At 36.5% G+C, this 27,968-nt stretch overlaps 2 protein-coding genes across 5 annotated transcripts; one reads left to right on the forward strand and one right to left on the reverse strand.

Moving 5' to 3' along the window:
* Window positions 1–302: 302 nt before the first annotated feature.
* fen1 (flap structure-specific endonuclease 1) lies at window positions 303–18,200 on the reverse strand. The gene is made up of 12 exons (XM_079601699.1): window positions 17,771–18,200; window positions 17,421–17,530; window positions 17,229–17,331; window positions 16,004–16,106; window positions 15,435–15,498; window positions 15,245–15,354; window positions 14,975–15,111; window positions 14,797–14,863; window positions 14,568–14,699; window positions 7,199–7,350; window positions 744–858; window positions 303–554 (listed from the first exon to the last, which is right to left on the reverse strand). Exons 2-12 carry the CDS (start codon window positions 17,500–17,502, stop codon window positions 477–479), a joined length of 1,143 nt encoding a protein of 380 aa, XP_079457825.1. The 5' UTR covers window positions 17,503–17,530; window positions 17,771–18,200; the 3' UTR covers window positions 303–476.
* tm9sf1 (transmembrane 9 superfamily member 1) lies at window positions 17,893–27,933 on the forward strand. Of its 4 annotated transcripts, XM_079601695.1 has the most exons (10): window positions 17,893–18,028; window positions 18,186–18,375; window positions 19,845–20,065; window positions 20,206–20,337; window positions 20,809–20,931; window positions 22,181–22,533; window positions 23,031–23,185; window positions 24,589–24,774; window positions 25,023–25,296; window positions 26,578–27,933. In XM_079601695.1, the coding sequence occupies exons 3-10, from the start codon at window positions 19,853–19,855 to the stop codon at window positions 26,969–26,971; spliced, it is 1,830 nt and encodes a 609-aa protein (XP_079457821.1). In that variant the 5' UTR covers window positions 17,893–18,028; window positions 18,186–18,375; window positions 19,845–19,852; the 3' UTR covers window positions 26,972–27,933. The 4 variants fall into 4 exon arrangements, with proteins under 4 accessions (XP_079457821.1, XP_079457824.1, XP_079457822.1 ...); XM_079601698.1 differs by lacking the exon at window positions 18,186–18,375 and having other exon boundaries at window positions 17,894–18,028; XM_079601696.1 differs by lacking the exon at window positions 17,893–18,028 and having other exon boundaries at window positions 18,170–18,375.
* The last annotated feature ends 35 nt before the right edge of the window (window positions 27,934–27,968 follow it).

The following is a 27,968-nucleotide window of genomic DNA, read 5'->3' on the forward strand; positions in this document are numbered from 1 at the left end:
TCTTCTATCGCAATTCTGACTTCAAAACATGAACTGACTTCTGACGTCAATTTTGAGCGGTAAAATTCCAATTACAAGCAAAAAAAAAAGAGTCAGAATTGTAAGATAAAAAGTCGCGATTATTTTTTTTTATTTAGTGGCGGAAACAAGCTTTCATAGGTTAGAGATCTGGGTAGGTAACAAAAAGTTTATAGGTTTAATCTGCAGTATGGATGGGAACAAAAATATATTCATGTAATCAGCCTGTTGTTTAGATATCTTAAAACCAGACAGAATTTCATCAAAACAAACCACACAAAACATATAGTTAAATAGTTATCTTTATTCAAGACCGTAAAGAAAAACAGGGTATTTAAAACTTATTTCCCCTAAGTTTATTAAAATACTTATAATGTTCTCATGTTTTGTTGTCAATATGAAATGCAATAACTGTTAAGGACATGACCAGCTCTGAACTCCTCTGGCTGAAATCACATTCATTTGCCCTTCTTAAATTTGCCCGGTGTAGCACTTGTTTTCTGTTTCTTCTTGGCAGATCCTTTTATTTCAGGCTCCTATGTAATAAAAAACAATATTTTACAAATTTCTTTGCAATGAAGCAATTAAAAAAAAAGAAATAAATCATTAAGAAATCCACACAATTACCATAAACTCAATCATAAGAATATTATTATTTTTTAGAGTATTATTATTTCATTCTCTCAACAAAGCTATACAAGTTAGTTCCAGTCATTACGTCCTACCTTACGCTTAGAAGAGATTGACCCGGTTACAGTAAAGAACGTGTCCAGCCGGCCCTGGGTGCTCACTTGTCTGCTCTTCATGATCTTCTTACAGCCGTTGCGGATACGATCCTCACTAACACACAAATTACAAAAACACATCTGACAAACATATTCTGCTGCAGTGAGAACATAGCCACAAACACAAAAGAACAATTTCATTTTTATTGGTTTCATCTCAAACCTCACAGCACAACAGGCTTCACTAACCTGCTTTCCACCAAAATGGTGTGGTTTTTGTGCTAGAGCTGACGCTTGGCACAAACATCATCAAATCTAACACACAAATAAACATGCCACATCACAACTAGGGCTGCAATAACTAATCGATAAAATCGATTATTACCCATAATGAAAATAATCGACAACGGATTTGCTTATTGATGACGATTAGTCGCGTCTGCGTGCTGTGCTCGAAAACCATCAGTCATGTCGCTTTACAGTAGTGAAAAATATCATTTCTATGGAAAAAAAACGTGGAAAATAGCAGAGGTAAGCTGCTGCGGGAAAGGTACATGATCCAAGTTGTCTGAAACACGAGAATGCTTTAAGTTTATAGTTATAAGCTCTTTTAACAAAAGCATAAGAGGTTACTGCATCTTGCCCTCTGGTGCTTTGACAGATGCATGAGCGATTTAATGCCTTTGACATGTTTTCCTCAGCGCATAACTTACATTTTATGTTCATACTCAAATCCTTATCTGTAAATGTTAGAAAGTCCTGTGAGTATTTCCATTTTGCATATTCTAACAAGAGAGTCTTGTTAAACTTCAGTGTTCAATGAACAAGCGCTGGTGGGTCAAGCACGTCAGACAGACGGAGCGCAGTAGAATAGGAGTGCAATATTTCTGTTTAAAATACACATTTTTCTCAAATGTTTTGTTAGAAATTAAGTGTAGGTTTACAATTTTTACATTTACCGGTAATAAGTAATCATATTTATGAGAGCATTAACAGTAAAGGCACTATTGTTGGTATAGCCCATTAATGTAATATAAATATTTTATAATAATTCAGAGTGAATGTGTGTGTTCTTCATACCTCGCACAAGTGAACATAGTGCTTTTGTTTTTATTTTCATTTTTAATTGTCATTTTAATTTATGTTTAAACGGTAACCAATCGGTTGTTTTTAAAGAAACACCAAGTGGATTTTGCTCTCGGGGTCCCCCTACAGTAGGGAAACAGTATTGCCTTCTACACTGTCGCAAAATCAACATTTTACACCAGGGGATACACGTGCATTTGTTGACAAGCCAAATTGGGCAGACGGCCTGCGTTGCGTGTGAAATGTCTTTATCCCAGGTACAGTGGCATATAAGTCAGCATGTCATATGGATATAATTTCATGGGTTTTATTTACATTTATTAACATACTGTTTTACATAATGGATATGCTAATTAAATTCAATGTTTGTGTGGTAGGTAATAGCCATATATCGTCAATATTATAATATCAAGCTACCATAGATGAATCTGCAAATTTGAAAAATCGATTTGCATTATGAGGCAAGACACTTTCATCAGAAAAATAAATAAACAAACAAACATGACATGCCTGCAGTCATTAGGATAGTTATCCTAAAAGATGATTTTGTCCGTCTAATCAGGTATTACTAGTCCAACAGTATGACGGTTAAGTCAGCATCGGTCGGGCACCCCTCCTCCTCCTTTAGCTCACGCCAGCAAGCGAACGCTGGACCAATATTGATCCTCATCCGGCCTTTGATTTTATCACTCTCCCTTTTTCTCTTCCTAGTCTCCTCCGACAAAACCTTTGCCTCCTTCGGTTTAGTTGCTGCTTCGGCCGTGACAACAACATACAGACGCTATACGAGCCGGCAAACAAATGATAGTTGGGCTCTCACGTCCGAATTTGAGGAAGTGGTGGGGGAAGTGAGGTATGCCGTAAACCAGTCGAATTTTGTAGTTGTTTTTGTGCTCGGGTTACTACCCGAACCCCGAAGTTCCGTAGTGCCAGTAAAAGCGATACAGACCCCGTCAGGCTATGGCAGACGTGTCATTCAAGTCGATGCACCATCACAAGAGTCTTGGAAATATATTATGAAGGTTGAAAAACTACATGGTGTTGCTTTAAGTTTAGAATGTAATATTTGCATTTTAACCCTTTTTTGCTTATAATGCACAGCATACACTGTTAAATGTTTCTGTTAATTTACACCCAAATTTCAACATGATTAACCTGTTATTTTTAATAACTGCGCCTTACTGTTAATTTTAGGAAATATATGTTAAATAACACCTCATTTTTGTTATTTAACACCTCATTGTTAAATAACACCTCATTTTTGTTATTTAACCGCAAAATCGAAAACTCAAGCAAAGATGTAGGATAGCGTAAGTTTGGAGATAAATGCCGATATGCAATTTTATACTTATAAAAAAAGTTATTAGTTATCAGTGGAGAAGTTAGAATTTCATTTCGTATTTGTTAGGTTGCTAAACAACTGATTCAATCAATAGTCGACGGTGCAATCCATTACTAACAAACTAAATATATGCTTACTGAATGAAGATTAGGCTAATTAAACACCTGATTTCTCTACTGCAAATGTTATCAAGAATAATCTTGCATAGCCTAACGTTATTCCACAGTCAGAAATAAGAAAGTTTGCGGTGTTTTCTGTGCATGCGCAAATGTGTTTGTTATCGTGGGTGTAATAGCCTTTTATACCCTATTAACCCTATTAATACACTCCGGATTTTACGCGAGACGAGATACATGAGGAACTGCGCTCCCAATGTGTGTGTGTCTCCTCCGTTCTTTCTGAACACGGTGTAAATATCCGTATATGACACGCGCATGCGCCACTTTATTAGGTCTATTGGCGCCACTATCTGAAATAACATGATCATACAGTATTTTTTATATTCTGCGAAGAAGCGAAGAAGGCGGCATTTAAACCTGCAACGAACACGGAGATCCATGTCTGAAGATCGCGGTGGTTTCATCGACCAAAACCACAATAATCTGGTGAGATTAAAGAGTTTCTTGAAAGTCATGCATAGTTTTAACATCTATCAGTGATGTTGATGTATACTAAACGACACGATTTACACCATATGAAATGAAGTAACGTTAACCTGCTAATGAGCCAGATTCACGCTACATTTCGATAGTTTGTCCATTCATTTTAAAAACAATTATCTTATTTTAATGTCCATTTATGTATACGATCTAAATAATCTATAAACAATATGCTAACGTTAGGCCTGTATAATGTTTAATTAGCATTCCCGTGGTCAAGTTTGTGTGGCATTCTTGCCATACACGTCTGGTTAAAGCAGATTCATCCTGAAAATCAAACGGCTAACATAAATCTATTTACTGATAGCTGTTTATGACGCTAGATAGTTGGTCTAAGACTGTATTTGATGAACTCATGTCAGCTGCTCGTCTTTGATAGATTATAGCTGTTTGGGCTACCAGACATGCTGGTGTGACTATTTTATGTGCAGGTTTTAGCCTATCAATGAGGTAATCCAGCAAAAACAGCTATACTGATCGGGCTAGTGCTATCTAGCTATGTGAACAGATATTCTCTTTTAATTGCATTGGCATAGTGCACCCTATTTTGAGTTTTTTGCTGTTTTTGATTATCATTGAGTTGTAGATCAATGTTTACATTTGTGTTTTTTGTTTTGTTTTGTTTTTTATTACAGATGCAGATGCTTTTGGAGACAGTACCTATATACCTGCATTATATGACTGACAGACAAGAACGGTTTGACCTAAAAATATAAAAATTGAAACTACTGCGGAGACAAAGACACCTACATCTTGGATGCACTTCAGGTAAGCTAAAACATACCAAAATTTTATTTCAAAGTGAACTATACCTTTAACACCTACATTTTTTCTGGTTTAGCTGTGGCTCAAGCATGGTTTCAACAGGTCTGGTGATGGGATTTAGCAATTAACTTTGATTTAGAAAGTTTTAGTGCAACTTACAATATTCACAGAGTCAAGAAGATAATGCATGTTGAGGATAGTTCATGTACATTTGTTGTCTTTGTTGTGCTGTTAGTCTGTGTGAATTACTAGATTTTTAACCAGTGTGTAATTTTTCAGACGCTTTGTGGGTATAAACCCAGAAAAAGGGACAAAGGCTGCAAAGGGAAAAAAAAGAAGAACTGTCAATTCACACGTCGCCAGCCTCTTGCGCAAGCTCATGGACTTTCAGTGGGATTTCATTTGAACATGGTGAGTAAGATGTATACATTAAACATATGATTGTTAAATTCATTCTAATGTTTATTCTCAACTTTCTTTCAAAGTTAGAATGCTGAACTCCTCTTCCATGCTCTTTTGCCATTCTTTTTTTGTTCTTTCACTGAATTGTACTCCTCACACTTTCTATTATTTTATGTTATTCTGTCTGTTTTGTGCTCTGTTTCTAAAATTAGCTTTTGTTAGGTCAAGCCATGTGATATAGTTTTGGATTAAAAAATTTAAATTATGAAACTCATATCTCTCTCTCTCTCTCTCTCTCTCTCTCTCTCTCTCTCTCTCTCTCTCTCTCTCTCTCTCTCTCTCTCTCTCTCTCTCTCTCTCTCTCTCTCTCTCTCTCTCTCTCTCTCTCTCTCTCTCTCTCTCTCTCTCTCTCTCTCTCTCTCTCTCTCTCTCTCTCTCTCTCACACACACAGACTTAAGACTTTGCAAAGGATCCTCATTGTGTGTGTGGAGAAATTGGTCAGTGATCTAAGTGACAGTGTTTTTATTGTTTATTGCTCTTTATTGATGAACAGTTCCATTAAGTGTTAAGTATTGGTTTGAATGTATTCATACATGTTGAATTTATGTTGAGGTTCAGTATTTTGTTATAATGAACAATGTATTTGAGTTTAAAAATGTATTTGCTACTTTTTAAGCCATGAACATGAGAAAATGAGATTTGTTTGTGATTAATCTGAGCCTATGTGTAACATTTTTATGTGACCAGGAGTCACAGTGTTTTATTTGATTAATTTTAGCAGTTCAGGGAACATTAAATGTTGAGGTTTAGGGCCCTATCTTGCACCGATGCAGCGCAAAGCCAAACGCAAGTGTCTTTGCTAGTTTAAGACAGACGCAGTTTTTATCTTTCGTCCAGCGACCACAGATGTCAGCGATGAACATGTTATACAGTATATTTCTGTGATTGGTCTGATCCATGTGTGCCTACATTTGTAAGTACTTACCTTTCAGTGTTTGTATTACGATAAAAAAAATTGATTTCAACACGGAACTATTAGTTTTCTTTCATTTAAGTGTTATCTGATGGATTATGCCTATTCTTGTATTAACTCAAGCTAGAATGTGTCTATAACAATCAGTGGTACACGTTACTATGCTAACCATAATTCACAATATTTAATGGAAACAAAATAAATGGTGATTTAACAGGAAAATAATGGTAACACTGCTGCCAGTGATTCACAGTAAATTCCTGTTGAAAAACATTACGGGGGGTGCACTGTAAAAAAACATTAATAGGAATTAACTGTTAAAATAACAGGAAAATAATGGTAACCCTGCTGCCAGTAATTTCCTGTTATTTAACAGGGAAATAATTAACAGTGTAGCCTACATAGATATTCACTATATTTGTTTTCCTAGCCTTTATATTACACATTGTTTAGAGGACAGCATTGGGCAGGATGTGGACTAACATTGCTAAAAACAGATTACAATATTTTTTTATTAAAAAATAATCAAAGTATGATGATGATTTTATAGATTTTTCATCTGACTAATCGAAAAAAGAATCAACAGATTAATCAATTATCAAAATTGTTAGTTGCAGCCATAATCCCAACCTTTGTGTACAAACCATTGTATATCCAGAGCCATTAATGTGGCATCACAAGCTGCTTCTGCAATGGTTTCTAGTCACTTAGATATATTATGAATATATAGCTGTTTATTTACACACAAGAAATTAACACTTTACAGTGACCTTGTTATATGACAGTAAACTCTAAATCAAACCCTAATTCTATAGAAAGTAAATGCTAATTAATATTACACAGTACTGACTGTAGCAATGACACCTCAACAGAAAGTGTTACGCTACTTTAAAGTGTCTGTGTTACAGTGTAATTATACATTTAAGTACTGAGTAATACTAATTAACTACATGTTCTTACTATAGTTTTGATTAGGATGTGGTTTGAGGTTAGTTGCACGTAATTACGCACAATTTATAGTAATTACTATACTAACTACACGTAGCGTGTAACAAGGACACTGTAAAATAAAGTGTAACTAGTATTTGTAATTTAAATAATTTTATTTTAAACTGACTTTTGTGATGCTAGTAGTTCCAGGTTTGAGACTGGCATGTTTTAGGAGTCGCTGCAGTCCAGAACCCTTTTGGCAGAAAGTAGTATTTAGAGATTTAAGTTGGTTTGTACCTGAACTGTTTCTCAGCACACATGAACTGAATGAGTTTCTCCTCGTCAGGTTCGTTCCATTTCAGATCGACAGATGGGCCGTCCACGACCTCAGGCTCCAAGAACAGACCCCGGGCCTCTTTATACAGCCAGTCCTCTGGAGCTGGGTGCTTCTGCAGCACAAAAACAATATGTTGGAAGCCTACTTAAAAGATGAAGACTGGATGTTGTGTTTTTTTAGCAACAGTAAAACTGCAATTCACTTCTCACAAGAGAAGTAGCACGATTCACTTCTGTCTTCTGCAGTGTGATGGCCGAACCTGTGACCACACATTGATAAGGGTTACCCGCATTCATTCACGATGCATACATTCTTCTCACATATTGATAGTTATTTTCTTCCTCTATCATTTGTTTATATTTGAGTTTATAATATAGGATTTAAGGTTTACAATAAAACCTCTACACCGATTTTGTTTGACAAATTTGCAAAGCTTTATTTATGCATTTCAGTACTTCGTTCGTTGGTTTGGAGTGCACACTTACTGGCTTGCGTTGGGGGGTGAAGGAAACCGAATTTGATTGGTTCTTATTTATTTCTATAACTAACATTCGTTGTTTTGTATTATTATATTGTTTTGTTTGCTACTTTATCTACTTTGATCAGTTGAATTATAAATAATTTGTTGATTTATAAAATGTTGATTGTATGCTTTCCCCCGTCTTGTTTAAGTGAGCTCACTGTCTGTGATAAATACCTGTTTGTTGTCTCAGTTAGTAAGTAAATTTTGTTCAGTTCAGTTCTCCTTAGTTTTCTTTAGTTTAGTAGTTCTTTAGACTTTAGTTTATTTAAGTCTAGCTAGATTATTTGTTAGAACAAGTTGATTTATTTTGTTTTCCTTAATTGGGACTTTCTTATTTTTGGGTCAAATAAAACCCCTTTTTTGTTGGAAATCCTGTGTCCTTGTGCCTTACTACTTGGCTATATCTGACATGCAGAATATCACAAGATTGAAAAGTATTAAGAATTTAAACAAATTTATACAGCAAGAGTAGAATTAGCAAAAGGCTAGTTTTCCTCTGTTGACCCTTGACAGAATGTTAGAAAGTCACCCTAAAAACAAAGCATCTTATATTAATACACACACCAGGGTTTCTGCAGGGTTTAGTCAGTCAAATTTAAGACTTTTTAAGACCTTTTTATGACCATTTTGATATAAATTTATGACCTACACGAATTACGAAAAATAACTTTTATATTAGTCAATATAGATAATTATCACAATAAATGTCAAATCTTTATTTCTTTCAAGTTTAAAGGCATATTTTTGCTCCTAAGTGAAAGTTGTAGAGCATTAATTGTGGTTTTAAACTACTCTTTATTGTCAGAACATATCATGACAAACACTTGCCAAACAGGGGAACATTTCACAAATCTAAGGTAGAACATTCAAACATTTGACATTAGGTCCTTTACAAAATAAATATCTTAGTTGGAAAACTAATTTCTTAGTCTCTGCATGTGCTCAAGGGGGTCAAGTCTTGAAACAGGTTTGTGTTGACTTTGATATCTTCATGAAATGTATGAAAAACAGTAGCCTAAATACATTATTAAATACTGTAATTATATTTCATTAGTCCTTTAATACATTGTCTACAATAATAATATAATACAATTCAATATGTATATCCCACATGGTGCAGTTAATATTAATAGGCTAACGTTACAGTAAATCCGTGGTAAATGATGGGAATGTGTAGACGGAAAAGCTTCTGACTGTATCGCTGCGTACAGTGTCTCATGTTCGTCAGCGCCGCTTCATCTGCCTTTAAACTGGTTTAAATCACTGAGACATTGTGATCTTCACTGAATTCAAGCGCTTCTCACTGGATCTCGGGACAGAGGCCGATCAGAGTAAACGTGTCTGCTGTAGAGAGGCAATCAGAATAAAGGGGGTCGCACACCAGACGAGAAGCGCAGCGCGACAAATTCGAACACATTATTCTCTATAAGTGTACACACACCGGCGGCGCCATTCGGCGTTTTTCCGCGGCGCCCAGCAACGGCTCAGGACCGTGTTCAAAATCCTGCCGCGCCACAGAGCACCATTTACATAGTTTTATAATAAATTTACATTTATTTGTCTCAAATCGTCATTAATGTATATACAGACTTAACTCTGTGCTGCAATACACATTTAGTTTTACATTCATTTACAGAATGAAAATTGCTGATGTTATCGGATTTTCAAGTGATATTCTCAATTTATTCAGTTAACGGATGCTCTGAGGTAAAGTGTTCAGACTGCAGACTTAGCAACTTAGATTGTATTTACTTGTACAGTACAATCATATCATAGTACAGACATTATCTTAATTCCATAATGTCCTTAAACATAACAATATTGCTGGCCATAAACTGAGAAAGTGCGCATCCGTTGTGCGATACCTTGAGTTGTCCTAGACGCGACGCTTCTCGTCCGTTGTGCGACCCCCTTAAAGGTAGGGTAGGTCAGAATTGTCTAAAAAAACTTTTATTCAAATTTGTTTAAACTGTCTTTATATACCAATGCATAATTAAAATGCAAGTACTCTGAAATAGAGAGTATAAAAAAACCGAGTGGCTCTAGTGTATTTAATCTTCAATAAACACAGCTCATTAATTCCATTCACTCCCACCTAAAAACGGGTGCGCGACTGCGCGCACGTGGGCAGAGCCAGTAATAGCGGCGGTAGTCATGGCGACGGAGAGTGACAGTCGCGCAAGCCAATCCTGTGATTCGTCCCGAATGGAAATAATGAGCTGTGTTTAATGAAGATTAAACGGTCTAGAGTCACTCGATTTTTATACTCTTTTTATCAGAGTACTTACATTTTAATTATGCATTGATATATATAGAAAGTTTAATCAAATTTGGTAAAAAGTTTTTATATAAATCCTACCTACCCTACCTTTAAGACACTAATGTTGACAGATGAAACTTAACCATAAGTATCCAGTCAGAAATCCTTGATGGGATGGAGTTCCATTCCTTTGTGGCTTTAACTGAAAATACAGACTGACTAAATTCACTTTTTCTGAGAGGAATACCCTCTTTCTTTTTTTAAAGAATATGTAGCGGTTGGGGGGTACAAGTAGGAGCTCTCAGACAATTCCCAACTTACAAGCTATAATTACAAGCTTTACCAGGATTTGAACACTTTTTACAAGTTGAAATCTTGTAATTACAGTAATAACAACATGGCGTGAATGCACCTTTAGTGAGCAGCAGTGTTGGGCAAGTTACTGAAAATTAGTAATTAGTTACAGTTAGTAGTTACTTCTTTTAAAAGTAATTGAATTACTTTACCAATTACTGTATATCAAAAGTAATTAGTTACTAGGGAAAGTAACTTATTTACATTTAAAAAGCAGACAAAAGTAACTTATGAACAGTACTATACAGTCAAACACAAACATTTTAGCTCGACCGCATGCCTTCAGCATCCGTAGGGCTGGGGTCTTTCGCTATAGCTTTGTCGAAGCGTGTTGCTTCAAAAGGTGCTTCATAAGATTTTAATTGCTACTCTTAAGCCCCTTTCACACAGCGCTGTGTGAATGCAAACACGTCCCGGGATTGATTCCGGCAACGATTCGGGGTTGGGGACCTAGTAACATTGCCGGGATCAGTCCCGGAACGCGCCCTGTGTGAACCAAAGCCAGGATCAATGCCGTAAGGGGTGTGTCTGTGTCGTCGTAGTGATGACGCACGTGCCATCGCGCGACTCTAGAAAGTTTGTGTTCGTCATCAACAAAGAACGAACGAAAAATGTCTGCAAACTGGAACGCATACTATCCGCACTGAAGCTGAGATCGCTCGCCAGCTTTGTGGAACGGTACGCGATGCATTAAGTGAACATGTTTCCGACACGTACGTTACACGTCTCATCCTGACGTCACGTGTCTTTACGTGATCTTACCGGGATGTGTGTGAACGCACTCACAGATCCCGGAAAATCACTGGCAGTGTGAATGAACCAAAATCAAACGATGATTGTCCCGGGACAATTGTTTTGACTAAAATGCCATTTAGTTTTAGTCATATTTTACTCATTTGAATTGTTTTAGTTTTAGTCTAGTTTAAAGTGTGTATGTCAGGTTAAATTTTTTTTTTAGATATATTAAATAAGGGTTAGATGTCTGAGTGAAAATGTAATTAGCATTAAAATTATTACTGTAACTGCCCTGCAATAAGATTTATAGCCATTTCTGTCAAGATCATATTTTTAAAACAAGGGCTGAGCTGTGACGTCATACAAGGGAGTCGCGCCAACAAAGTTCTATTGAAGTATGGAGAGTTTTGAGTCTGAGGAGATCCAAAATCCCCCTCAAACCTATACGATGGCCCACAGCCATACAATTTTGAGCCTCCCAGGCGGGAGACAGATGAGGAGCCAAACAGAAATGTAAATAATTCCTATCGAAGAAACATAAATATCTGGTGTGAAGAGAAGCAGTGGAGAGTTGGTCAGGTGTCTGGTAGTATAGGCATAACTTAGCGGTGGAACGGTACATGTATTCGTATTGAACCGAAACGGTACGGGCGTCACGGTTCGGTGCTTGAATATAGCTACACGGAGAATACACGGTATAAAAATAAATAAAACTCGCGTGCAAATTAATTCATGCGGAACTAACGTTGGCTTACTGTTATACGCGGGTTATTTAGGGACACCTAATCTGTAGCTCCCCCTTATTAGCTCTGAAGCTCCGTGGCTATAATGAACAGCCTGCGGTGTCAAGATTGCAATGCTGGAATATGTTGGTGTGGGTGTGTGTGTGTGAGAGTGAGTGAGTGAGTGAGTGAGTGAGTGAGTGAGTGAGTGAGTGAGTGAGTGAGTGAGTGAGTGAGTGAGTGAGTGAGTGAGTGAGTGAGTGAGTGAGTGAGTGAGAGAGTGAGTGAGAGAGTGAGTGAGAGAGTGAGTGACTGCTTCAGTAGCACCGTAGGCACCGCATCAGCTGCCAGTCTCACTCGGGTTTTAAATCCCATTTTATAACTCATGAGATCTCCAACCGCGTAGTCCTTCTCAGTGAAATGGGCGCTGCAAATGACCGAAGCAGCACTGAAGTCAGCGCGTTTGGTCCGAACAAAGTTGACCCAGGCACGGACACAGTGGACTCTGTGACCAGTTTTAACGGTGTTTTTGCACACAGCACAAACGCAGTAATTCACCATCGTGAAAATACGCCTGCGTATACTAACTACCTAACTTAAATAACTAAATAAATGTCCTAATAACTAATTCTCTCGCTCTATCACTCGTACAATTATCAACACAACTCAGCGAGCTGGGGAGACGTCTCCCTGTTATGACGTCAAACGATTCGATTGGGGGGAGGGGCAGTTTTAAGTGAGGACTGAAAATAACAAACTTTTTCATCTTATATTCTGCCTTTAGGTATCGAAAAACATACAAAACAATACATCAACTTGTCAAACGTGTATTTCCCCTAACTATTTTGTGTTAATCATAATTAAAAATTTAACCTGACATACACACTTTAAGTCGACGAAATACAATAAGATTTTAGTCGACTAAATCTTCAGTAGATTTACTGGGTTTAGTTCAATTGTAATGCGTTTAGAATTTCTCTAAAATGTCCAAACCCGGAGAAAACATCTATTAACCTGTTAATATGAATGATTTTAAAGTTTAAACATGTAATACAGACACATATTTAACTGCTGTGTTATAAAAATATTGTCAAATTAAATAAAACCACTTCTCCTAAAGTAGAACATGAACTTCTTTTCAATTAATAATATATGCATTCTTTAATATAACAACTTACTGTATTATTCTTTAATCTTTCAAACAGACATTTATTTGAAGAAATTAAATATAATTAATCCTCATTAAAGCGATTAAAGAGCAGTGAATGCGTTTCTCTTTTTCTTTTATTGGTTGAATATTATTAAGAGCACAGACGACATTAGTTTTTCACGCATTGTTATTTTAAGACCGAATGTGCAGATACAATTGCAGTGATGCTTATCAGATTCAAATCGGTTCTCACAACTGTTAACGTTCTGTAAATGCATAACTGACTGTTTACATGAATACTCTCCAAAATGGACATTTAAACATAATGTTGTGTGTATTTGTCCATTCAGATGTGAAAGAGAGCTCAGTTCAGGACTAGCGCGCTGTATAGCCGTCTATACGGCTGTGCGCTTCGGGTGTGTGCGAACAGAAAACCGTACTACCGCAATCTTATGGATAGCTCTTATTCAGATCTATCCATAATGTCTGCTCATCTCTTTCTCCCAGACGTTTACATTTTTGATACAGTTTTTCATACAGTTTTATGAGACATGCATCAAGCGCATGCCAACTCTAGTCACGCCGGGTAGAGCAGCACATTACGACTCAAATGTGCGCATCTTCCACGAACGCAGCCGGACATCAGTTCTGACTGGATCTCTTCCCAAATCGTCCCTACCTAAAATTTTTGTTTTTATTCGTTTGTTTTTATTTGTTTTATTCATAGTTTTTGTCATTCCTCTCTGTCTTGTCTGCAAGCGTTCATTTTTCACAAAAGAGAGTAACGCGAGTAACAAACTCATTTAAATTTCAGTAATTTTAATTGCGTTACTTAAAACAAATATTTAGTTACATGCTCGTTACTGCTAAAAGTAGTGGAATTACAGAAACGGGTTACTTTGTATCGCATTACTCCCAACACTGGTGAGCAGTTGAACAGGTGTACCTAAAAAAGAGGCTGCTGAGTGTATATTTTTGTATATGTTTTTTCCCCTCCAGAAATTCCTTCACAAAAATGAGGAACAAATTCACTACTGTTACTGAGCAACAAAAGCAGGATCACCAGGCAAGAATCATAACATTTTTCATTACGCAATGGGAAGGAAATACTTAAATGCATAATAAATAACCATATTTTGACTTGCCATGTTGACAAAAGTTATTTTCTGACTAAGCAATGCACTGACCACTAGAGGGCATGATTCATCAAGTACAAGATCCTGGATGTGTGATTTGAGAGGGTGCATCACTAATACGAGTGCCATCTTGAAGATGTCATGACCTGCAATGTGACATTCTGAAGGGGGGATTCTTGAATCCACAACCGCTTCAATATATTACCCTTTTGAGTGGCTTATAATCAAGTTATTAATCAATATTTATCCTTCTAAATATTAAATGATTTGAATGACTTCGTCAAGCTTATAAGATTTAAGTAGTTATAGAACCAAGTCTTCTCAACTGGAACGTCCCCGTCTCTGACCCCTGGTCTTCATTCATCATATCTGGTCCTCTGATCTAAAGTGTAAATTCCCCTACATTTCAATAGTAAGTAAACGCCTATAAAAAGTGTAAATAAACTTACATTTGGGTCAATATTGTCAAGGATCTCTTCAATAGAGCCGTGCTGTTTAATAAGGTCAATGGCCCTCTTGGGTCCGATTCCTCTTATAGTGCCACAGTAGTCACAGCCCAGTAGGATACACAGGTCAATGAACTGAGGAAGACATTTAAACATAAACAGCAATTAGAAATAACTGACACTTCTACATATCTATGTACAAAAGAGGATTTACTGAAAGCAAAGGTCTCACCTGTTGATGTGTCAGACCCATATCCTGTAGAATACGACTGAAATGAAACTCTTGGATAGGGAGCTTTCTAAAATAAAAAAAAATAAAAAATAAAAACGTATTTGTGCATGCCCAAACATCTCCCATCTCCATAATAAATACAAAAACTATTTTAGATATGAAGCGTATCCAAACATACTTTGCTTCACTGGATGTTAGATGCCTCAACAGGACCGTTGTTCCAAATGTCAAACCGTCCATATCTTCTGTTGCGGTGGCATAAACCTTCCCTGATTTCACCAGAGCAGCACAGGTCGCCTCAGCCTCACATGGAGCCTTAACATGAAATGTATACAATATCGCTTAAATACACAAAATAATGATCTGCATAATAATATTGATATAATAACGATATTTGTCTTTTTATTTATATACAGTTGGCACTGGCAGTCAGTGACAGGGGCAGTACCTCAATGTAAGGGACTCCCATTAGAGTAAGTAACTTCTTGCATTCATCATTGTGTTGTTTGGTGACTTTCACTAGTCGCTTACTGAACTTGTCAATGTTCTCCTGTTCACCTGAGATAATTTTTGGAATTAGGATCAATTTTAAATAATTATTATTTTTTAAAAACGTGTTGTTTTGAAAGTGTCTGTACCTGCTTCCTGTGCCTGAGCTAGAAGTTTCTCAGCCTCTGCTCGTCTCTCGCCTCTCTTCGCCAGCTGTAAGAATACAAATAAATATATGTTAAAAGTCCCCCTGCAGTCAATCATTTTATCCCTTATAACTCATCTTTGACAATCGAAATGACAATTTAAAGAAAAATTTGTTTGGTGAAAATTTCTTAATGCCTTAAAATAGCTTAAATGTAACTAAACTACTACATTTACTATACACCAGTGGTTCTCAAACTTTTTTGAGTAATTAAACACAGTTTTAATTTTTGGGTGAACTAACACTTTAATGAAATAAGGTTATAAGTTGTGAAATGAACAGATATAGCATCTCGACGTAATACTTAAAAGAGTGTCAGTATTTTTACAGTGAATTTCTAGCAACCGCAGCTTCCAGTTATTATTGTTTTGTAATATTGTTTTTTGTTTAGTTTTATTGATTTGTTTATTGTACGTATTCCCTTCAGCAAATTATAATTCAGTTTATTATGGATGAAGAAAAAAAGAGGTTTGGAATGACACAAGTATGAGTAATTGCACGTCTCTGACGCACCTCTCCTGATTTCATCTGAGGGGGCTTCCCATCAAACACATAAACCGGCTTGATGCCGCTCTCCAGCATTCGGATGGTCCTGTAGAACATGCCCATGAGGTGGCTGCGGAGACAATGACATGTATGAATGTTGCGATCATGCAAAGATAAAGTGGCACACGGTAATACTCAGAATCTACACCCGGGATTCCTCAAATAGCGGACAACGGTCCAGTTTTCGGACTCTGGCTTGGTTCCAATCAGAACGTGAGACATGACAGTAGCACCATTTGACCTTTTCTACCATTTAAAGTGAACTTTTATTGCAGCACTATATTCTAATACTTGTATCTAGAGCCATACATGCCTCATTCAAGTCCTTTCCATTTTGTGGCCGTTGCTTCTCTCTCTGGCTAAAGCGCCACATGACGCGGGTTTGACAACAGTAGCAGAAACACGGTAAGCAGCCAAACAGATTGATACAACTTGACTAAAACACCTCAGAAAATGAGAATACAGCATACAATTGGTTTTATCTGTCATATATATGACTCTGATCATTCAAATAAACTTTTTAAAATAAAAATAAAGTTTTTTTGACCAGATGGTTTTTTTTTCATCTATATTTAGCATTAATATTTAGCTTGTTAAGAGCATTTCATAACAAACAATGTTAATAGGGATATTTTTGTAGATGGCAAGAAAGGGCAACTGTAACTTTGAAAATTATTACTTGGCTATAATTTCTGCTCATGATGAGGGAGTTATGATTTTATGCATATTGTTTGTTTTTAGTAGATAATTTAAACAAAATATAAAACGGTCCAGACTTCAAGAGGAAAACCTTGAACCCCAACACAGTATCTTTCTGTCACATGATGGCCTTCTGCCATACATGGGTATCTAAATGTAAAATTAATAATAGACTGATAAAACATCTGAACGTACCTTTTAATATTCATATCCAATTGAGCTAAACTGATATTTTTATTTTGTTTACTCTCAGAAACCACTCCTTTGGCTCTGAGGGCCCATTATACTCATCTTTGATTACTTATTTTGACTGTTTTGTTTTGTTTTGTTTTTTTTGTTTTTTTTACAAAGTACAAATGCTTCCCACATTCCAAAAAAAATTCCGGACCTCTTGGAACTTTAATTGAATACCACTGATCCACACTTTTAACTCGATCAGATTCTCGTTTTTCATTTCAGTCGTGGACAAATGATAGTAGACAACACTACATACCTAGTGGTCTCTCCATCTTCATTTTGCAAAACATTTCCGTCCTGTCTGACAGCGATCAAAAACTGGTAGATGCACATGGACGCATCAATAGCAATCTTCCTTCCTACGTGCGAATATAATACAAAAATATAAATACAAACGTTTTAATTGGATTAATAATCATAATCTCATTTAAATGATAGGGGACCTTACCAAAGTAGTTTTTGATGTCTTGCTCCTTGATGGCTGAAGGCGCGTGATCTGCAATGAGCTTTGCAAGACCGTGAATTCCCATAGTGATGAACTATGTTATGATTAGATATCTAAAGGGATTAAAATCCATAAAGGCAAAAATATTAGTTGCAAAATAAAGACCAACACAGAGCAGTTCATAAATCAGAATGGATACTAAATTAGTAACGTTATCCACACTGATGAGCTGCTCTCTGCATGCAAAACAAAGCTTAAAAGCCCGCAAATGTCATAAAGCGGCGTATGCACGCGCCGCATGTATGTAACAACACTTTACAGACTGCAAAACGCAGAAAAAATAGTCAACTTACCAATGAAAAGTTTATTTTAGTTTCTCGCTTTTCGTGCATACACATCCAAACGACACCACGAGGAAAAGCGTCGTCAATTTCGCGCGAATTCTAAATAAAGGCATGCATAATCGAATTCATGTGGAATCGATGGAATCGATGAATCAAATTTGTCTAGTTCAGCCTTCGCAAGGAAGTACAGCAGAACATGCATCTCGAGCGATTAGTCAGGACTGGCGACACATCAACGAGAGGGAAGAAATGACACCGATGTTCCTGGTAATGGTTTCCACCTATTAACATGCACGGAAAACGTCTGAACCCTCACTTAAAGTTGTGATTTAAAGAATCCGAGAGTTTTTGAAGCAGGTGCAGGTGTTGCGCTGTAGCCACGCCCACCCCGGAAGATCCCAAAAGGGTGTTTTTATTTTTTAAGGTGACGTGGATTCGCTGTGCGCCGCTGCTGCTCGCGACCTTTTGCCTGTTTCATCGCGTAAAATCAAAGACTGGATATCTACAATCACCAGCAATGGTCAGATATGACATTACACATACGCGTGTGGTGTTGACTGGATTTTGAAAAGAAAGAAGCGATTCTGAGGAATCCGAGGAAGCATCTGAAAAAGGTTTGGTGCATTTCTCGGATGCGGAAGTATGTTAAGCATCTTAGTAGGCGAAAGGTTTATAACGTTAGTGCTCTTAAATCAAAGTGCAGAGACTGGTCGATTTGTTTCTCATTTGTTTATGTCTAAAGGATGCTAGCTACATCTGTTTATTTAACCTATTAAAACTAATTTGAATTAATCTAGCGGAGGACGTTGGGGAAATGGTCCAATTCTTCCATTAGGAGACTCCACAGGAACTGATTTCTGAAACACTTTATTTTACAGTGTCGTTACACATATTACATGTACTTACTATAGTAATAACAGTCAATTATGTATTATTTTACAAGCAACTAAACCAAACAAACTAGTAAGTAGGCTATAGGTTGTAAATTAATTTTACTAAGGACTTATTTGTGTAATTACACTGTAATAAAGGAAGGAAACCTTAAAATAAAGTGACTTCCATATTTATTTACATAACATAGTCCATTTATTTACCTATATTTGCTTCCATATTCAACAATTATGTGAATTATTACATAGTTGATGCATATCCTTAAACATTTGTTATCAGTATTCATATTTGTATGAATTATTCAGTTTAATCATTACATTTATATGAATAAGAAAAAATATATTGTATTAAGATCACTTAAGGAGAGTTCACCTCAAAATAATAGTTCACCCATAAATTAAAATGTTGTCATAATTTACTCACCCTCACGTTTTACAACATTGTTTGAATTTAAGTATGATTTCATGCAGTCACTACATTTATGTAAAGTCATAAAAATGTATAATAATAATGATCTGTTTTACATGTATCTTAGTTGTACAAGGCTTACATGTAGTTGATAAAAAAAGTTAATGGATATATTATGCACCAAGTTTCAAATTTATATGAATTATTAAAATCTAAATCATTCAATTTACATGAATAATTAACTGAAAAAAGTGTGTTTTTTGTTGTGTGACAATTTCTCTTAAAGGGATAGTTCACCCCAAAATTAAACCATGATTTAAAGGGATAGTTTAACCAAAAATAATAATTTTGTCATTTACTCACCCTCATATTGTTACAAACCTGCATGAGTTCCTTTCTTCTGTTGAACACAAAATTAGATATTTTAAAGAATGTTGGTAACCAGACAGTTGATGGTAGCCATTGACTTCTATGGGTTCTGTCAACTATTTGATTACCAACATTCAAATGTTCATTTTTGGGTGAATTATCCCTTGAACCTCTCTTGTGTTTTGCGAACCCATTTGAATTTTTAGTACAATATCATACGTTGTCAAATGTGTACATAAAAATGTATAATAATTATAAAAGAATCAGCTGTTTTAAAAGGTTCTAGAAGGAGTCTAGCATATCAAATCGCAGGACCTGTCAACCATGAGCCATTTAAAATAATGATTTAAATGTTTTTTTAGTTGTCTGCATAGTTGCTGACCCCTTTTTACAGTCTTGATTTGCTCACCAACAGGTGTTGTCATGACAGCAAGACTGGAACATTCAGGCCTGCGTGTCGCTGGTCGATCCATGAGGCTCTGCGTGCTGGTCCTGTGCCTGCTGCCTCACTTTTGCTGGGCAGTCAGTTACAAGCAAGGCGATCCAGTGACCCTGTACGTTAACAAAGTCGGCCCGTATCACAATCCCCAGGAAACCTATCACTATTACACTCTGCCAGTCTGCAGACCTAAAGAGGTGAGTGTGCACTGTGCTAATCAGTATTATCTGGATCTATTAGTGTGTGCTTGCTTTATGACCTTATGGTGCAATACATGTCAATAAGATGTACTGTTAGTGCAGCTCTATCACCTTGTGTATGATTGATTTGTTTGCAGATCCATCATAAAGCCTTGAGTCTGGGAGAGGTGTTGGATGGTGACCGTATGGCTGAGTCTCTTTACAACATCCGCTTCAAGGAACCCACAGAGCGACAGGCGCTATGCAAGCTCACTCTCTCTGAGAAAGAGGTAGCAATGCAGTCATTGAGATTTTTTTTTAAATGCAATCTTAGGTACGTTTACACGACAACGATATGCTTAAAACTGAGAAGCTTTTCCTTTGAGTTTTCCGCGTACAGATTGTCAAAACGATCCAGATCCGCGAAAACGTCTAAAAACGCAGTATTCTGCTGACAGGCCATTAAATGGCGATGAAACACAATAGACTGAACACGTTATACGCATGTGTATGACATAATCGTCTTCAGGGCTTCTCTAACCTGCTCAAGCTCTAATCAAACATGGTTGAACCAGCCAGTCAGGGTTTTCAGGTTCATTTGAGAGTGATGGGTGTGGTGGAGGGTTGGAACTAAACTGTGCAGGAAGCCAGATCTCCTGGAACAGGATTTAACACATGGTAATGCCAAAGAAGAGGAAACGGCAGAGATGTATTAAAATTGCTTCAGATGTCTTATATTTTATGCATTTTTTTAACTACAGGTGGATCAGTTGCGGGAAGCTGTCGAGGAGCTGTATTACTTTGAGTTTGTCCTTGATGAAATTCCCATCTGGGGTTTCGTGGGATACATGGAAGAGAGTGGATTCCTGCCTCACAGCCACAAGGTATTTTTCTATGTCTACATCACTCTCTCACTCGCACAGATTCAGTGGCCCCAAAAAGTGTTTGGACACTTTGCCGCAATTTTAAATGTATGCATTTCTTTACATTAGATGAGAATATATCAAAACACGCACTGCTGTTTTACCAAAAAAAAAACGGTTTCCCGTATTTATAAAGATTTTCATATTTTCCAGCCTGAAATTAAAGTATATAAACTAAAGTGTGGTGGAAAAAAGGGTTGGGGGTGTCAGTTGGGTACTGTATGATGATTGAAATCGTGAAATAGCCTTAAACAATTGCCAATTTGTCATGTTTTCGAATGCATTTATTTCATGCACTGCTTCTGACAGCGCTGCACGAGCTCACCGTGCCATCTGTGGGACACCCACAGCATCTTAGCCAGGGTTCAAAGCGCCAAATGCAAGTACAAATCTGTGTTGAAACGGTGTCACTCGCCAGTTGCCTGATAATTTTTTTTATGAATTTTTGACAATGCATGGTTGTGAGAATGTGATTTGGCTGGGGGATCTGGCGAGGTATGTTACGAGTGCGACACAGGGCCTGGAAGGTGCCAGCTCTGTTCTTTATATAGTCTGATGCGGTGCATGGTTAAGCGAGCGTGGAACACAGGAATTTTTTTTCAGTTTTTTCTTTTTCTTTTTGGTCTTTAGCTGATCACATGCCTGAATATTATATATGTATGTACACAACACTTCTGTTCAAAAGTAACAAAAGTAAAAAAAAAAAAAGTTTTATGTTTTAACTTTCTATTAATCAAAGAATCTTGTCAATAATCTATAAAAAAGTATCAGTTTCCACGAAAATATTTTCTACATTGATAATAATTAGGAATGTTTCTCGGGCACCAAATCATGTGTCAAGGATCATGTGAGTCTGGAGTCACTGGAGTAATGATGATGAAATTTCAGCTTTGGCTTCACAGTTATAAAGTACATTTTGCAGTATATTAGAATAGAAGTCATTTTAAATAGTAATAATATTTCACAATATTAATGTTTTACTGTATTTTCCATCAAATAAATGCAGCCTTGGTGAGCATAAGTGAAAACATTACAAAATCATACCAACCCTAAACTCTGGAATGGTAGTTTGTATTAGATATTTTTTAAATATTAAATATATACATTAAGTGTCCAAATCTTTTTGAGGCTGCTGTATGCTATTTGACTGTTTTGATATATGCTAATTCAGTGAATAAAGCATCATGTCTCTCTTTTTTTTGTACACCAGGTGGGGTTGTGGACGCACTTGGACTTCAATATAGAGTACAACGGCGACTCCGTGATCTTCGCCAATGTGTCTGTGAAGGACGTGAAGCCGGAGCCATTAGAGGAAGGAGGGGCAGGCCATGGTGCTGGTGTCGGCAGTGGCGGTCTGTCCATCACACACACCTACAGCGTTCGCTGGTTTGAGAGTACGTTGCCCCATTCACGCAGAGCGGAGCGCCTCAGAGACTATTCCTTTTTTCCCAAGACTCTGGAAATCCACTGGCTGTCCATCATCAACTCACTAGTGCTGGTGGTGCTACTGCTGGGCTTCGTCATCATCATCCTCATGAGAGTGCTGAAGAATGACTTCGCCAGGTGAGGAGGGATCTGAAGTCACATTCACATATCCAAATGCAAATTTGATTGATTACATAATTAATTAATAACGAACAGTTTTTCTTGCTAAAAGTTTCAGCCCTTACTTATGGACTTTAAATTCTGATTGGATAAGCTGCATTTGAAAGTGTTGTAAAATAATGCTGTAAAACACACCTGTGAGCTCATTTTCTATTATGACAAATTGCAATGTATCTCGGCAACCAAAAAGCTCACATTTATTTGTCTGATTATTATTTGTCTGTTTTATTAGCAAAATTTCGTATTAATTTATTTTTACTGACCCCAAACGTTTGAATGATCGTGTAACTCTTGCCTTTTATTTTCTGTTGATTTTGTTTAATGTATATTATCATCGTAAGTCAGGTGAAAGCCATGAAATAGCCAGTATTTATTATAAGTAAATTATCTATAGAGGAAGGGGAAATATCATTAATGTACAATGGACTGATGGAACGCTGTCACTGTGTCTACAGGTATAATGTGGAGGAAGACGGTGGTTGTGACGATCTGGATCAGGGGGATAACGGATGGAAAATCATCCACACGGATGTCTTTCGCTTCCCGCCATATAAGAGCCTCCTGTGTGCTGTATTAGGGGTCGGGGCGCAGTTTCTGACTCTGGCCACAGGTATCACATGCTGCAGTATAGAAATATATCAAATGATGAAAAAATGAATGCCTGTTTTCAAAACTCTTAGATTATTTGAGGACAGGGCCGTAAACCACCATAGACATTTAGGGAGATTAGTCCCCCCAATAATTAGAAATAGCCAATTGTCCCCACAATATTCAAAATTTATAATGCTTTTTTAGGGCTATAATGAATTTTAGGGCTTCAGTGGTCTAACAGCACTTTTCAATGGCTGCGTTTACATGGACCCTAATAATCTATTTGTAATCGGACTAGTAGCACAGTCGGAATAAGTCACATGTAACCACGTCGATTGGATTGAATGAACCAAATCCGACCGAAATTTAATTCGGAATTTAACGGGCGGTTTAAACCTTTTCTAATCTGTTCGAAAGGACATATAAATACTTCATCGGATTGAAAACTGAAACTGGAAAGTTGTTGTAGAGCTAGTCAGGAAACGTTTTCCTCCACCAGCATCACATGGTCAATGTTCTGGAAGAGGAATGGCTCAAAATCCCCCTGGCCACTGTCAAGGACTTGTATCTGTCATTCCCAAGACCAACTGATGTTGTATTGTCCGCAAAAGAAGGCCCTACACCATACTAATAAATGATTGTGGTCTAAAACCAGGTATTATTTTCATTGTCCAACCCCTGTAAGTAGCTAAACATTAAATATTTGACAACTGTTTCATGATAGAAAAGTTAAACGACTGACAGTATATCCAGCTGCAAACTACTTAGCTTTATTCTGAAACATTTTCAACATATTAGACATACGTCTTAGAGTAAATGTGAGCTTATTTTAAAATAAAATATTATTTGCAAATAATTTAAATTTATCACGTCAACCTTTCTTTTTTTTTTTTTACTTTATTCCCTTAAATCCCTTTTAATCCTTTAATTATTTATTTTAAATAAATTATCAAAAATAATTTAATCAAGTAATTTATTCCTTTATTTATTATCCTATTATTATATTTATTTGTCTATATAATTTTACATTTCTGCAAGTTTGGTACTTATAATTACCCCCTAAAAAAAAAATTTGTCCCCCACCTAGTTCAAGACACGGTTACGGCCTTGTGTGAGGATGGCATCTCCATTCTAAAAATATTAATATCTAATAATGTTAAGCCTCAGTCAGTTTATGGTATAAAACAAAAAAATAACATGGTTAAACTTTAATCATGTTAATAAATAATGCATTATTTGATAGCCCTATTTATTTTGTTATTACCATTTCTGTCACTAATTTGCATTGATGATTTGGCAATATTCTGTGTAAGACAGTCGTGTCAATTAGGTACTTGGGATAAAATTGGGATGAATATGAGAAGAGAGTTGCAGATAGGAAGAACATGACCTTCAAATAACCCTCTTTCCTGGTTTCTTTAGGAATCATTGTCATGGCTCTGCTGGGGATGTTTAATGTCCATCGTCATGGTGCCATAAACTCGGCAGCGATTGTATTGTACGCTCTGACCAGCTGTGTGTCAGGTTACTGTTCCTGCAGCTTCTACACACAGATCCAGGGCCAGCGCTGGGTCTGGAACATCATCCTCACCTCCGCGCTCTTCTCTGGTGAGACACAGCAATCTTCTGTATTATGTAGATGGTATATACTACAGGAGCACACTGTGTGGTTTTATTGTTTCCCACAATGCAATGTGCTCAACAGGATTTTCCATTTCCAGTGTTCTATTTTAGATGTAAATCTCAACATACATATTACCTGTCACAATTACAGTGTTTTCAACTGACATTTCGCCCACTCACCGTTGCACTTTTTGTTATTCTCTTCTATATTTCACTGGCTCTGATTCGTTCAGCCCCCCTCTTCTTCACCTGGAGTGTGGTGAACTCCGTTCACTGGTGGAGCGGATCGACCCAGGCCCTGCCGGCCACCACCGTGCTTCTACTGCTTGGCGCCTGGGTGCTGGTGGGCTTCCCACTCACCGTCATTGGTGGAATCGTTGGAAAGAACAGAGCTGGCAACTTCCAGGCCCCGTGTCGCACTCGTAACATACCTCGCCAGATCCCCCAGCAGCCCTGGTACAAACACACGGCTGTGCACATGGCCATCGGCGGATTCCTGCCTTTCAGGTAAGAGCCGATGATTTCCAGACAGTGGAATCTTTTCTTTCCTGTAAAATAAAACATTCAAATAAATGTATCTTATATTGTTTAAAAAAATATATTAAAAAAAATGTTTTTAAATTGTATTACTGTAGTGGCCAAAAGTAATTTCTGAATGTTTTTGCATGTTCATAATTTCTTTGACAGCCAGGCCAAAAATTATGTCCACGCAATTTGGAATGTTTAATTTCGTTATCACAGATAAACTCCAAGAACAAGCACGCAATATGCTTACAAAATTGCATAATATAATATATATAATAAAATATCCCATTAAAAAATATTATATATATTATATAAGAAAACATTATTAAAAAAGTAAAAAAAGCAAGTCAACGTGTGCGTGCGTGCGTGTGTGTGTGTGTGTGTGTGTGTGTGTGTGTGTGTGTGTGTGTGTGTGTGTGTGTGTGTGTGTGTGTGTGTGTGTGTGTGTGTGTGTGTGTGTGTGTGTGTGTGTGTGTGTGTGTGTGTGTGTGTGTGTGTGTGTGTGTGTGTGTGTGTGTGTGTGTGTGTGTGTGTGTGTGTGTGTGTGTGTGTGTGTGTGTGTGTGTGTGTGTGTGTGTGTGTGTGCATAGAATATATTTGTAGAATGGAATATATTATTATAGAATGGAATAAGCATTATGTAAGAAAACAGGTTAACACAATTTGCTAACATTTAAAAATAATTTTATATCTAATAGAATGTATGTAATATACAGATTATATATATATATATATATATATATATATATTATTTAAGAAAACATGTAAACATATATCACATTTAAAAATATTTATATATACTCTATTATATAAGATTTTTTTTTTTAAATGTACAAGATTTTTTTCAAATACACACAACACACACATATATATTTTATATATATATATATATATAAATATATATATATATATAAATATAAATACCGGTGTATATATAAAATGTAAAAAAAAAAAATTAACATATGTTTAAAAATCATTTTATATATAGTAAAATATTTAAGAAAACATTTTTTTAAATATTGTTATATAAATAAGACGAAATATGAAAATGTTTCTTATATAATAAAATATTATAAAAAAAAATTATGAAAACTTGCTAATATAATATATAAAAGAATTATAATGAAAAAATGAAGAAAACATTTTTTAAAAATCATATAAGAAAACATTTTAGTATAATATAATTAAATTACTTCTATATACATGTTTTTTTATTATATTAATATTCGTACTATATATCTTTATCTCCTCTTGACTTTGCAGTGCCATCTCAGTAGAACTGTACTACATCTTTGCCACTGCGTGGGGTCGTGAACACTACACACTCTACGGCATCCTGTTGTGTGTGTTTGCTATCCTGCTCTCGGTGGGCGCCTGCATCTCTGTGGCCCTCACCTACTTCCTGCTCTCAGGCGAGGACTACCGCTGGTGGTGGAGAAGTGTTCTTAGCACCGGCTCCACTGGCATCTTTATATTTCTTTACTCTCTCTTCTATTACCACAATCGCTCCAACATGAGCGGCCTTGTACAGAGCGTGGAATTCTTCGGATATTCTTTGCTCACTGCGTTTGTTTTCTCGCTCATGCTGGGAACAGTCTCCTTCTGGGCATCTCTGGCTTTTATTCGTTACATCTACCGTAGCCTTAAGATGGACTGAAGGCGTTTCCTCTCAAAATGCCCCCCCTCCCACCTCAAATGGGGAAAGAGACTCATGGACCAGTTCCTCATATATCCCTGCATGAGCAGGTTTTGTGTTGCTGAAGTATATTAAACTATCAATGCCAAATCTTAAAAGGAATAGGGAACAGACAAAGCGACTGACTAAAGACTAATTTAATATTCCATTTTGCTCACCAACTTAAAATTCACATAGATATATAGTTGCTAGATTATCTGCACATCAAATACTGAAGTATTTGAGAGTCAGCTGGATCGTTTGTGCTGCTGATTGGATCAGATTTTCATACTTCAAAATGTTGCTTACCATGTATCTAAGACTTGAAAGTTGAAAGTCTGTTTTGGATTTTGTTAATGTAGTGAATATGACTACAATGATTAAATGTCAGTTTCAAGACATAAGGGGACAAGAATTAGAGGCCTTCATACTTTGTTTCAGAAGACCATTGAGAAGATAAAGCACTTATGTACTGTAGGTGAGTTTACTTGATTAAAGGTGGATGTGTGTTTATATGGAAGGATATTGTTATCTTTGAGGAAAAGAGACGTGCCATATTGTGTACATGGTGCAATATGCGCATTTTGAGTTTTGTAAGTAAGGTTTAACACAAGCAAGCTGAAGAAATGAAGAATAGATTATGGAAGCAATACCATTGTCTGAAGTCGCCATCAACTGTGATTGCTGAAATGTAAATATACTATGTTTTCAATAAAGTCACTTTTATTACAGTAAGAGAAATAAATGTGGGTGAAATGCAATGATGGTGGTGTCTATCATATAAATGTAAATTGAAAAGACGAGAGGATTTAAAACTCACTGTCAGATATGCCCTTTTGATCCGTTATACCTTTCAAAAGTTTGGGGTAAGTTTTTTTTAGAAAAAGTCTCTTAAACTAACAAATGCTCCATTTCTTTGAATAAGTTGAAGTTTTTATTAGAAGTAAAAAAACAAAAACAGTATCCTAATATTGTAAAA

This window comes from Phoxinus phoxinus (assembly GCF_949152265.1).
Source record: "Phoxinus phoxinus genome assembly, chromosome: 24".
NCBI classification, from domain to species: domain Eukaryota; kingdom Metazoa; phylum Chordata; class Actinopteri; order Cypriniformes; family Leuciscidae; genus Phoxinus; species Phoxinus phoxinus.

Excerpts from the sequence above, each read along its gene's own strand:
- fen1 (XM_079601699.1), bottom strand. The coding sequence starts at position 17,502 with ATGGGAATTCACGGTCTTGCAAAGCTCATTGCAGATCACGCGCCTTCA. Across the intron at positions 15,355-15,434 it reads AGCTCAGGCACAGGAAGCAG|GTGAACAGGAGAACATTGAC; the intron begins GTACAGACACTT and ends AAATTATCTCAG. Across the intron at positions 14,864-14,974 it reads CTAACATCCAGTGAAGCAAA|AAAGCTCCCTATCCAAGAGT; the intron begins GTATGTTTGGAT and ends TTTTTATTTTAG.
- tm9sf1 (XM_079601695.1), top strand. The coding sequence starts at position 19,853 with ATGACAGCAAGACTGGAACATTCAGGCCTGCGTGTCGCTGGTCGATCC. Across the intron at positions 20,932-22,180 it reads TCCTGCCTCACAGCCACAAG|GTGGGGTTGTGGACGCACTT; the intron begins GTATTTTTCTAT and ends TTTGTACACCAG. Across the intron at positions 25,297-26,577 it reads GGCGGATTCCTGCCTTTCAG|TGCCATCTCAGTAGAACTGT; the intron begins GTAAGAGCCGAT and ends TTGACTTTGCAG.